This window comes from Nomascus leucogenys, chromosome 5 (assembly GCF_006542625.1).
Source record: "Nomascus leucogenys isolate Asia chromosome 5, Asia_NLE_v1, whole genome shotgun sequence".
NCBI classification, from domain to species: Eukaryota; Metazoa; Chordata; class Mammalia; order Primates; family Hylobatidae; genus Nomascus; species Nomascus leucogenys.
Window position 1 is genome coordinate 11,563,091 of NC_044385.1, and position 13,350 is coordinate 11,576,440.

At 35.8% G+C, this 13,350-nt stretch overlaps 1 protein-coding gene across 2 annotated transcripts in view; it reads left to right on the forward strand.

Moving 5' to 3' along the window:
- HEATR1 (HEAT repeat containing 1) overlaps nt 1-13,350 on the forward strand; it is a 55,386-nt gene that overhangs the window by 9,456 nt on the left and 32,580 nt on the right. For both annotated transcript variants that reach the window (XR_004030063.1, XM_003267301.4), the window contains exons 9-19: nt 964-1,066; nt 2,432-2,542; nt 2,955-3,072; nt 4,121-4,228; nt 7,043-7,138; nt 7,597-7,685; nt 8,609-8,820; nt 9,122-9,243; nt 9,842-10,033; nt 11,846-12,029; nt 12,174-12,310. Coding sequence is in view for 1 of the 2 variants with exons in the window: in XM_003267301.4 (XP_003267349.1) it covers nt 964-1,066; nt 2,432-2,542; nt 2,955-3,072; nt 4,121-4,228; nt 7,043-7,138; nt 7,597-7,685; nt 8,609-8,820; nt 9,122-9,243; nt 9,842-10,033; nt 11,846-12,029; nt 12,174-12,310 (1,472 nt within the window). In the remaining variant the exon portion in view is untranslated. The remainder of the gene's footprint in view (nt 1-963; nt 1,067-2,431; nt 2,543-2,954; nt 3,073-4,120; nt 4,229-7,042; nt 7,139-7,596; nt 7,686-8,608; nt 8,821-9,121; nt 9,244-9,841; nt 10,034-11,845; nt 12,030-12,173; nt 12,311-13,350) is intronic.

Here is a 13,350-nt window from a genome sequence, read left to right on the forward strand (position 1 = left end):
AGTAATAATTAGAGGGCCAGGTGGCTCAAACCTATAATCCTAGCACTTTGAGAAACTGAGATGGGTGGATCATGGCAAAACCCTGTCTCTACAAAAATATACAAAAATTAACTGGGCATGGTGACATGCAACTGTGGTCCCAGCTGCTCGGGAGACTGAGGTGGGAGGATCACCTGAGCCCAGGGAGTTTGAGGCTACAGGGAGCTGTGATTGCGCCACTGCAGTTCAGCCTGGGCGACAGAGTGAGACCCTATCTCAAAAATAATAATAATAATAATTAGAAAGTGATTGTTTGCATTATGTCTTTTAATAAATACAGAAAGACTAGGAAGAAACACTTGGTTCTGTTGCTCCGTGGAGAATACTAAGAAAGACTTCTCTAAACTTACGTCAGTCTACTGAAAAATGAGGTTTTCATAACCAAATCTTGGTTTAAACATGCATTTTAAAAGTGACTAGCAAAATGAAAATGTATTCTTCTTATTCTGAAGGTAATGAGTAATGTCCCAGTCTTTGAAAGCAAGGGCTAACATCAGATTCATATGTTTATTACAAATCTGAAATAGATGACAGCTCTTGCTTCAGTAAGGGGGTAGGTACTGAGATAAAAGTTTAGCCTGTTTTCAGAGATAGTTGATTGGGACCATCACAACTAATTTGTAATGTGACTTGGGGAAAGACTAATTTTGGACTTTTGTTTTCTTATTGTTATAAGCATGATAGTACTTGTTAAACATAGAGATTTTAGATAAAAGAAAAATGAAGGTGATCTATACAAAAAAGCTTTGAAAAATATAAATGACTAAGTGGAATGCACTTCTGGAAATAGATAAAAAGCTGGATATCAGTGTGTGTGTTTTATTCTGAGAAAGGTTTTCTGCTATAAGTGAACTTAATAATATAAATATATTTAGCTTGCAAAATAAATTTTTCCCACCACAATTTTAATTTTTACATATTAAGGAGGAGAAACTGAAGGAATGGATGGGCAAATCCACAGGAGACACTTAGAAGCTATACTTACAAAAATACCACTGAAGAACAACTTAGGCCATTTGTTGGCTAGGTAAGCTATTATCTTTGACATGCTTGTGATTTACATTCTTGTGACTCAGTGTGATTTTCAAGATTGGTTAGAGATTTCCCCGTATTCCTTTTTAATGTATATCTTGTTTTGTCTGTATCATTTCATTAACTATAAGTACTTAATCCAGTAACTGGCAGCACTAAAAGCAAAAGTAATTTTTCTTGCATGTCTTTAGTGCTTATAGATGAAAATGGAAAGTTAGTGGTTAAGCCAAATTTGGGTAATAACTAAATGCAGTTTGTGGCCGTTTGAAGTTTTCTCTTAGTAAATGGACCATAATATCTGAAATAACACATCATAATTAAAATGCAGTAAATGTCATTTAGAAACAATATTGAAGGTAAGCATAGAGTAAGGATTATTTCTTTAAAGATAATTCAGTCTTTTTTTTTCTTTCTCTCAATGGGCAACATGATACAGTGAAAAGATGTAGGCATTGCGGTCAGACATAGGTGTAAATTCTGCCCTTACCACTTCCAGGACTATAGTAAGTTTTGGAGGTTAGACTGGATGTAGCTTTGCCATTTTGTAGCATCAAGAGAGTACCTGTGTGTTGGTGTGCATCATTCATGCCCCTTTGCTCAGAGGGTTGGTTTGTGAATTAAAGGAGAGTATACACATGTAGTAATGTTGAGAGCATAGGCTCTAGAATCAGACTGGGGCTTAAAATGGGAAACCCCACTCTGGCACAGAAGGGCTCACTGAATGTTGCCTTTTATTGCTGTTCTCATGAGCAAATTGGAAGACTTACACCCTAGTTTCTTTTCCTTTTTTCTTTTTTTTTTTTTTTTTAAGATGGAGTTTTGCTCTTATTGCCCAGGCTGGAGTGCAATGACGGCTCACTGCAACCTCCGCCTCCCAGGTTCAAGCGATTTTCCTGCCTCAGCCTCCCTAGTAGCTGGGATTACAGCCATGTGCTACCATGCCCAGCTAATTTTGTATTTTTAGTAGAGACGAGGTTTCTCCATGTTGGTCAGGCTGATCTCGAACTCCTGACCTCAGGTGATCCACCCGCCTCGGCCTCCCAAAATACTGGGATTACAGGCGTGAGCCACCACCGTTTAAAATACCAATGTAGTCTTGCTATGTTGTTCAGACAGGTCTCGAACTCCTGACTTTAAGCAGTCCTCCCGCCCCGGCCTCTGAAAGTGCTGGGATTGTAATGCTAGTGGCATGAACCACTACACCAGGCCCCTAGTTTCTTTATCTGTAAAGTAAGTATTAAACTATACCTCGTATAAGTATGACAATTAGAGATAATATTTCTAAAGCACTTAGAATATAGTAGGTACTCAATAAATAGTAACTCTTATGTATGCTGATATTTCTGTGTTTTTTTTACAGCCTTCTGTTTGAAGAGTATATTTCATATAGTTCACAGGAAGAAATGGATTCTAATAAAGTGTCCTTGCTTAATGAACAATTTCTTCCACTCATTAGGCTTTTAGAAAGCAAGTAAGTTATGTGTGTATGTTTATGCTCCTCTAAAGTACTTCCTGTTCTATAAAGATATGATTCACAAGTCACATCTTAATATGCTGAATTGTACAGAGACTGTCCTTTGTAATTTTTTTCTTCAAGAAGGGGTGAGTATCGGAATCAAAAATATTTGAAATATAAGAGTAAATAGTGGTTGCGTGGGGACTATGGAGAGTATAATTTTTTATAGAGAGACTGTTTTGTTATTGGAGTAGTCATAGTAACAAACTTGACCAATATCATCTGGTTTTACCTACAACATTTGTTAAAATTTAAGTCACAGTCTCAGTAATTTTTAAAATTTTATGTCTTTCCTTTATATGCATATGGTGTGTGAGATTAATAAATTTATTAAGAATAATGAATTCACTCTTTAATTGCTTCCCAGATACCCCAGAACATTAGATGTTGTATTAGAGGAACACTTAAAGGAAATTGCAGATCTGAAAAAACAAGAGCTTTTCCATCAGTTTGTTTCTCTTTCTACAAGTGGAGGAAAGTATCAGGTATGTTGTTCTCCAAAGGAATTATGACAAATTGGGGTACATTTATACGGTTATGTGAAGAGCTCCAGAAGGAAATTTGCCACTTTTTTCCCTTGTGTGGAAAATTTTACAGAGATGACCTTATACAGTTTGCCTAGTTGCCTGAAGTACGGCTCTGAGGCAGGAATAGAATAATTGGAGAAAGGTACAATAATTTGTACATAACTATGTACGTGATACTTATTTCAGGAAAAGTATTGTTTGAGAATTTTGTATGGGATATTCATTGAGAATCATCAAAGGACGGCCTCATGTAGGTTTCTAGCGTTCTCTGTCTTTCATCTAGGTCTATGCTTTCTGGTGTACCAGCCACAAATGGCTATGTATATTATTGATTAGCAAAGGGGAGATGGGTTCTATTTCATGATCACATTAAAACTTGAGAAATTTTCTGGTGATTCAAGCCTAAAGCTTTATACTAGAGGTTAGACATTTAAGCAGGAGTTCTTATATTTAGCCTTAAAAACAGATAATTATGAAGAGAAATATGATTGTTTTAGTATTTCTCTTCCATAATTAGACTTTCATTTTTAATGGTGTTGCATTTCCAAATCTTAGGTTGATAGATAGACTTCCTTTTTAGTCTAACTGCGTAAGTGAACTAAGTTGTCACTAATTTGAGTGTCACTATTTGTTATATCATGTAGATGAGTTGCATTCTGTTTTCCGGGAGGTGCTAAAACAGTGATTTATCTTAGGTGATTTATCAGATATGCATACAAAATACAAAATTACTTTGTAGGATTTCTTGACTAAATTAAACCTACACATAGACACAAATATACATGAAATCATACCATTAACAATACAAATTTTTTTCATCTATTGCAACTCATATGATGTTCTAGAAACAAAGATTTTGCTTTTTTTTGTTTGTTTGTTTTCCGTAGTCAGATGGTTGTTACTGAAAACGTTGGGCAATTTGGGGTGGTTTTCTCTGGGTTTTATTCTTGATCATAGACTGTTCAGATTAAGTGAAATCATTTGATAATTATGTTGAACCCTGTAGTTTTTAGCAGATTCTGATACTTCTTTGATGCTCAGCCTGAATCATCCACTTGCTCCTGTGAGACTTCTGGCCATTAATCATTTGAAAAAGATCATGAAAACATCAAAGGTTTGTTTCAGATCGCTTTTGTGTATGATTTTTTTTTCTTATGATGAGCAGTGTAATTCTGAATAAGAAATTGAAGTTACCACCTAGAATTGATAGTGGATAATGATACAGATGAGTTGAATAAACCTCACGAGAGTACCTTAGACTAATATTTAGGACTGTGTATGCCAGTCATCCCCATTTTAACAATAACCTAATAACAACTGCTCTTATGTTTCCACATTGACAGTTGTTTATCTTTAGTGTTTTTCAAACTGGAATTTGTAGATTAATTCACATAGGTTCATTAATTATCTGAGAATTTTTTTAGTTTTGAAATTTGATTTTAGGCCGGTCACAGCAGCTCATGCCTATAATCCCAGCACTGTGTGAGAAGGATCACCTGAGCCCAAACGTTTGAGACCAACCTGGGCAACATAGGGAGACCCCCTTCTCTATAAAAAAGTTTAAAAAATAAAAAATTAGCCAAGTTTGGGGCACACACTTTGGTCCCAGCTACTTGAGAGGCTGAGGTAGGAGGATCTCTTGGGCGTGAGAGGTTGAGGCTGCAGCAAACCATGATCACGCCACTGCTCTCCAGCCTGGGTGACAGGGCAAGACTCTGTTTCAAAAAAAAACCAAGAAATTTGATTTTGATAGTCTTGATTTTAGATAACATATTTTGGGACATTTGAATGATAACTTTTGAACACTGTTCCATGATTTTGGTGCCTGCAGTGTCGTTTGTCTTTAAAATGTTAGTGGCTTCAAATATGTATTGAGGCTGACTTTATTTGTAAATAATTTGGTCTAATTTGCATTTATACCAAAAGGCATTGGTGTGAAGACTTGGTAGTGATGCACATAGAATAGTAGTTTCCAAACTTCAGTCATTCAAGCAGTCCCTGTACAATTTTTGCTAAATTATAAATTACCACTGATAGTAGTAGTATTTTCTCAAAATTCTTCTTTATTTCAGATGGACTCATTATTTTTTTACATAGCCTTCAAATTGTGGGTGTGAGGTGCTAATTGTATACACATTTTACTATAGTTACTATAATTAAAATAGGAATGCTCCATCTGTGTCATATCTAAAATTATGCACCATGATTTACATATTTGAGAAATTTCTGGAACAGAGTAAAGCGGTAACAGAGTTTAGTTTCCTTGTAGCACATGGCAGTGTAAACGTGCCGAACTCTAGAACTTGTGTCGTAGCAATTAGAAGCAGATTCATATTACAAGTAAAATCATATGATCAGTAAAATTTAATTTCAGCTAATTACAACTAATCACACTAAATTCATCTTCATTTGAATTTTATTGGTTTTATAGAGTTTTTAGTATTTCCCTTGTAGATTTAAAAAAAAAATTTTTGTTTTATGTCATCTATATTTTAAGAAGGAGTTACACTTAAGTTGATATATAAACAATAAACAAACAACACTTAGATCTTTGAGAATGTTTCTTTAAAAGTGGCTGATGTAATATTCAGGTTTTTGAAATGTTGCTTTATTTGATCTGGCATGAATTCTGCTCTTGTAAACTGCCAATAGGTTTATTTTGTTGATGTGTTAAATAAATTCATTGAATAATAGTCTTTGTTGTGATAGGAGGATTTCAGTGATAAATTCTTCTAGAATAAAGGGGAGTCCTAGAATCTTCTGTTTCTGAAGTTATTCTCATCCTTCCTTCTTTTACTGCCTTTCTCTCCTGTTCTCTGGGTTTGGTTAGTTTTTCAGTGAAGGGCTGGCCCTACATACATTCAGCTTACGGGCTTGAGTATTGTAATTACAGTTGATGTCCTCCTTTGCATACCATGTTTCATTTTCTTTTCTCCATTGATGACAGGACATAGATTTTATTCTAAACTCCAGGTTCAGATATACGGCTACTTATTAGCTCTTGAGAATTTTTTTAAATGATGGGGTCTTGCTATGTTATCCAGGCTGGCCTCAAACTCCTGGGCTTAAGCAATCCTCCCACCTCAGCCTCCAGAGTAGCTGGGATTATAGACATGCACCAGTGTGCCTGGCTAACTTAATTTTTGTGAATTCTGTGAATTTTCATTTTTCTCCCAACAGAGTGACCTATGTTTTTTATATTATTTAGTTGCCTGCCACATATAGATAGGGATATATTCAGGTTGATTAGCAGTCCTACTTTTCTTTCTCTGTGAATGAATATACATTGATTTCTTGTATTTGTTATATTTAAAAAATGTTCTCTATTTTTGGCAGACTGGCTTTGTGGTACATGTCCTTATCCTTGTAAAAATTTAGGTAATACTAGCTAGCTTTTAACAGTACTGTGTGTAAAGCACTGTGCTACAGACTGACATGTATTTTTTTAATCTTCTAACAACCCTTGGAGGTAGGCATTATTTATTAGCAAACCCGTTTTATAGGTGAGAATAGTGAGATCCAGAAAGGTTAAGTGACTTGACTAAAGTCACACAACTAATAAGTGGTAGAGCTAGGATTTAAATTAGACATTCTTATTCTTTAGTCTATACCCTGTCAATATCTGGGCTCTCACTTTAATAAGATGAACTCCTTAATTACAAAAACTATATTTGGAGTATACCATATTTACTATATTTACTATATTTTCACTGAAAACTTGAAAAGGATTTGTACCAAACAATTATTAATCTCAAAAGGCCCTTTAGCGATTATCTAGTTCTAGTGTGTTTCAGTCCTCATCCAGAGCAGAGCCTGTGTTAGACAGTTATTCTGGAGTGTTTTTCACAAAACCATACTTCCTTTCCAGTGCAAAGCCTTAAGAGATCTTTGGCAACAGCTAAATTAATGTTTTTCTTTTATTGCTCAGGAGGGTGTTGATGAATCTTTCATAAAAGAAGCTGTTTTAGCCCGATTAGGTGATGATAATATAGATGTTGTTTTGTCGGCTATAAGTGCTTTTGAGGTGAGTGAATTTGTCATTTGTTGAGGTATACAATTTTGTAAATTTTCTTGCCCTTCTCACTTGATTCTCTGCTTGAGACTAGAATATTTTTGGAAATTATTTTTCCATGGGAAATTCGTTCTCTGGAGAGCACAGACTTAGGTCTGGTTAGGAGAAACTCATAGGAATTCACAGTTTGATATATTAAATATATATGGAAGTTGTTCAAACAGGGAAAATGTTTTGTGAATTTTTATATTCCTTTTAACAGATTTTTATCAATAGCAAATGCCTTGTGACCCGTGAAAATTGTCTTATGAATGCCACTTTTGAGAAATAGATCTTAAAACTTTTAAGTTGTGCTAGGATTCCTGGGAGAAATTCCTTATAATTCATTCTTTTTAAAATTTGCATTTAAAAAGCGCCATACATGTTTGAAGCAAGTACAAATCTACTCATGGATATTTTTTTCCCTTTAGATTTTCAAAGAACACTTCAGTTCAGAAGTGACGATTTCAAATCTTCTGAATCTCTTTCAAAGAGCAGAACTTTCAAAGAATAGAGAATGGTGTGTATTCATTTCTCCTCATACTATTTTGAATTGATGAAGTTCTTATATCAAGTTCTATTTCTTCTTTTTTTTAAAGGCTTTGATTACATGACCCTTTTATCGTGGTAGTAGAACAGATCTTAATGTAATACTCTCTTTCATTTTACAGTTAATTAATTTGTGTTTGTGTATGTTCATTATACTGTTCTCTATGTTTAGAATTTCTCTTAATAAAATGCAGAAGGAAGTATGTGATGTGTGATATTGCATTCTGGGGAGTAAGATGGGAAGGACTTCCTAATTTGCTACTTTATGTAATTTTTACTTTATAATTAAAAACAAATACCAATGTATAAAATTAAAAAATAAGTTCAGAGACACATGATACCATCTGTGCTAGCTCTGTTTATTTCATTTTTGGCACCAAAGCTTTTTGCAAGAAAAAGTAAGTAAGCTCCATAGAGGATGAGAGTGTGTCTTACGTGTTTTTGTATCTATCGTATGGGTAGATATCTATCATGTAGGATGTGCTTGGTTCATTTTTTTTGAGTGCCTGAGTGAACCTAATTTCCAGCAGAGTTGAGACATCTAGTGTGATATGTCTTATGTTATAGTTAACCTCTAGTGATTTCTCTAAGAAAAATTATTATTTTTTTTTAAGATTACACAGGATGAGCAGATTAAAAGTATTGTTGGCCAGGCACAGTGGCTCATGCCTATAATCCCAGCACTTGTACAAAAAATAAATAAATAAAAATATTGTCACAGATAACTCTGTTATTGGCATGGATTTTAAGTGGTGTCTTAGTGTGTCTGAATAATAGTTTTGGTCAGGAGACCAGGATATTGTCAGTTAAGCCGGAGTAATGTAATGATGAATTTTTGCCCAGTTGAAGCCTTCCAAGGTGTCTTTCAACCAAGTGTGCTTGCATGTCTTTTAGGTACAAGGTACTTAAGATAGCCACTGACGTACTAATTAAAGAAGAGATACTGAGTGAAAATGATCAGTTGTCAAATCAGGTGGTTGTACGTTTGCTGCCATTTATGGTTATCAATAATGATGATATGGAATCTGCTGAGATGAAAATTGCTATATATTTATCAAAATCAGGAATCTGCTCTCTGCACCCTCTATTAAGAGGCTGGGAAGAAGGTAAAAAATTTAGTTGTTTTTTAGAAAAAGTGAACAGATAACACAAAAGAAAATAAGGAAAATTTAAAATTTATTGTTTGTCATGCTATATGCCAGTAAGGTCTTTTAAAATTTTTGCCAAGATAAAAAGTATACAGTGAAAAGGAAGCCAATTCATAGATAGACAAATTCAGAATTGGATACAAGGAAAAATAAAAAGCAAACCTTCATAAACAATAGTAAGATGTTTGCCTGAATTATTCATGTGATTCTTTGAGTGTTGGTGATATGAGAGCTCTCTGCATTTGATCTTACTTTACAGCTCTTGAAAATGTGATTAAAAGCACAAAGCCAGGAAAACTAATTGGTGTAGCAAATCAGAAGATGATTGAGTTGTTGGCTGATAATATAAATTTAGGAGATCCTTCTTCAATGTTAAAGATGGTAAGTATGCTTTGAAAGTCCACCCCTGGATTTCTTTCTCATACTCTTATTAAATTCTCAGCTTTTGCTTTACTAGATTTTTCTTTAAAAAAATTTTTTTTTTCATTCTTGAGTACTTGGTTTTACTTTAAACGTTACAGTGTTGTTTAATATATTCTGTGCAATGTTTGAAATCTTTAACATTTTATATATTTTTTCAATGTGGATCCATATCACACCCATAGAATAATATATCCTTTTTACCACCATTTTCTCTCATGCCCATTTAAAATATTAGTCTTTTTGTTGTTGTTGTTAAAATAGCAAAATATAATCCCAAAGAGGAGAAAATTATCTTTGCCTTATTAAATAAACCTTTGTAAAGGCTTAGATGTGTGATTTAAATACATTAACCAGTTGGCAAGTGCAATTATGTTCATTACAGTTTCTGAAATTATTCTTATAATTACTTAGAAATCAGTGCTTAGTACTTTCTAAAGGCTTTCTGTTTGTCATCTCACTTTAAATGTAAAACACATAATACCTAGATAGACCTGAGTTGAAAAAATTGTTTTATGAAAATCAAGAGCAACTAGTAATAGAGTGTTTATTTTTCAAGGTGGAGGATTTAATAAGCGTGGGTGAGGAGGAGTCCTTTAACCTGAAGCAGAAAGTAACGTTTCACGTGATCACGTCTGTGCTCGTCTCTTGTTGTTCATCTTTAAAAGAAACCCACTTTCCATTTGCAATAAGAGTCTTCAGTTTGTTGCAGAAAAAAATAAAGAAGCTTGAAAGTGTCATTACTGCAGTGGTAAGGAAAGCAGAATCTCCAGAAAGTGGGATGTTGAATAAAACAACAGCCTGGCCTATTAGTCACAGCAAAACTGAAAATCAGGGGCGAGATGCTGAGTCTGGACAGTAGCTGGATGAAATGTGAAGCAGCCTTGGGTAGCAGTGAGATAGTCAACTAGGCACTCTCTTGCTTTTGCAGAAAGTTTAGTTGAATTATAAAATTCAGGGTTGCAATATTTTGTATCTGATGCCTGACTCTCCTCTCTTTTATTGTCTTTATTGGATAATTACCCAAGCTACACCTAACTACCTCTAGTGATGAAGAATTCACTTGGTGTGTTAGTGCTTGAACAAAATACTATTTCATTCAATTGTTTACTAAAAATAGATCTTTTAGGCTTTAAACAATTTTAATATTACATAGATGTGTATCCCTCCAGCCTACTACTGTCTTTCATAGTATTACTAAGGGACACGTTTCAGCTGTTTACATTTGACATGTTTCGAGGTAGCAAGACTGTTTTTTTTTAATACCTGCTATATGTAAGGATTTTGTTTTTATTTGTCCTCCAAATTTTAGAGGGCTTCTCATTATAGGATTTACTAAATGAATTATATCTTTTTCACATTTACGTATTTTATAAGTTCTGATCATGGCCATTGTTAGCTAAAATGTGTAAACTTTAAAAAGAGTAAAATCTTCATATTTTGAAAAATAGCCCAGATAGGCCCTTCTTAACTTCTAATTTCTTGGTGTCTTTTGTGAAATATGATGATCTGAACTATACTGGTTCTCAGTGTTAAAAGTATGGACAAATAAGAGTGTTTTATTATACATATGTAGATAACAGGTTATTTTATATTGCTTTACTTTTAATACCCTTTCTCGAGGTCGTGAGCATGTTTTCGCCTGTAGCAGCACATTGAGTTAATCAAATCCCTCACTGGAGACGTTACATTGTAAATCTGGCTTTGGATTATTTTCCTTCTAAGTTATTACTCTGTACTGGTTGTACAGTGTCACATTTGTCATTTTCTTACACCTGTTCTGCATTCTTTTGGCATTTACAGTATAATTTCTAAACACCTAACATTTTGCCACTTGTTTAAAATCATCTGCGGTTTGGAGATTTTTGCGGTGTACCTTATTCAGATTAGTGGTAAAACGGTAAAATGAAAGAAGTCCCTTTAACTATGTCTTGGTAGTCCAACTCTTTGTCTTCCTGTTTTGAAATGCACCTATTTTGGCCACGGTAGCTCATGCCTATAATCCCAGCACTTTGGGAGGCCGAGGTGGGCGGATCACCTGGGGACAGGAGTTCGAGACCAACCTGGCCAAAATGGTGAAAGCTAATCTCTACTAAAGATACAAAAATTAGCCAGGCATGATGGCGGGCACCTGTAATCCTTCCTACTCGGGAGGCTGAAGCAGGAGAATTGCTTGAACCTGGGAAGGCGGAGGTTGCAGTGAGCTGAGATTGTGCCACTGCACTCCAGCCTGGGCGACACAGCAAGACTCCATCTCAAAAAAAAAAAAAAAAAAGAAATATGCCTATTTATTCCTACCCTTTATTGGATAAACAGTTCATATGAATAAAGTTTGTTTTTAGAGATAATGTTTCAAGGTAAGACATAGATAAAATTTAACTTTGTCTTTCATTGTGAATAGTGATAAACCTCTTTAAAAATCCGACCAGAGCAGTTCTGTTAATGCTTTCCCCACCAAAATGCACACATAAACAAAACTTTTGCATATTATGCAGAGGAATTCATATAACCGGTGTTCAGAACCCGTAGTTTGTACTAGTTTTTGTTTCCTTTAACATTTCAGGAAATCCCCTCAGAATGGCACATTGAACTGATGTTAGACAGAGGGATCCCAGTGGAGCTGTGGGCACATTATGTAGAAGAACTCAACAGCACTCAGAGGGTGGCCGTGGAGGACTCGGTTTTTCTTGTATTTTCCTTGAAAAATTTTATTTATGCACTGAAAGCTCCTAAATCTTTTCCTAAAGGTAAGATACAAGCTGTGAATCTTTTAAATGTGATAATCTGCAAAACTGAATGATTGACTCCATAATGACTGTTTGTCTTGAATAAAAAGCTCCCGGCATGTTCATGTAGGGTCTAGCATCATTTCTTTTTCCATGTCCTTGTAGGTGATATATGGTGGAATCCTGAACAACTGAAAGAAGACAGCAGGGACTATCTGCACTTGCTCACTGGGCTGTTTGAGATGATGCTCAATGGTGCCAATGCTGTTCATTTCAGAGTTCTGATGAAACTTTTCATAAAGGTACAAGGCTCCTCCTTTTCAGGCATACTCTACCCTTAAAGAAGATATGGCTGGCCTGCAATCCCAACGCTTTGGGAGACCGAGGCGGGCGGATCACTTGAGGTCAGCAGTTTGATACCAGCCTGGCCAACATAGTGAAACTCCATTTCTACTAAAAATACAAAAATTAGCCAGGCGTGGTGGCGGGGCCTGTAATCCCAGCCACTTGGGAGGCAGAGGCAGGAGAATTCGCTTGAACCCGGGAGGCAGAGGTTGCAGTGAGCCGAGATCACACCACTGCACACCAGCCTGGGCGACAGAATGAGACTCTGTCTCAAAAAAAAAGAAAAAAAATGATGGGCTGGGCGCGGTGGCTCACGCCTGTAATCCCAGCACTTTGGGAGGCTGAGGTGGGCGGATCACGAGGTCAGGAGATCGAGACCATCCTGGCTAACATGGTGAAACCCCATCTCTACGAAAAATACAAAATAGCCGGGTGTGGTGGCCGGCTCCTGAAGTCCCAGCTACTTGGGAGGCCGAGGCAGAAGAATGGCATGAACCCGGGAGGCGGAACTTACAGTGAGCAGAGCTCCACTGCACTCCAGCCTGGGTGACAGAGCGAGACTCCGTCTCAAAAAAAATAATAAATAAATAAAAAGATACTGTGGGTTATTTGGGTTATGACAGTTTATAATGTAAACGAAAGTAGACTTGTAAACAGTGAAGAGTATATAATAGTAAGCACAGGCCCTGTAAAAGAGTACAAGCACAATACTAATCAGCAGGTTGAATAGAAACCAACATTGCTACACTCCTACTAATATGTTAGGCCCATTACTGTATTTAAAAGTAACAACAGCCCTGTCTTTTTGATTGGTTAATACCATTTAAAAATGTGAATACTTGAATACTGATGTTCAGAGAGGTTATTTAGCACACGTGAAGTTACTCAGGAAATTTCATCCCCAGCACCAGTGACCTCCATGTTGACAGGCCCAGTGGTCAGTTCCTGTTCTTGCCTGACTTGTTCTCTCTACAGCATTTGACATGGAGTTGGCATT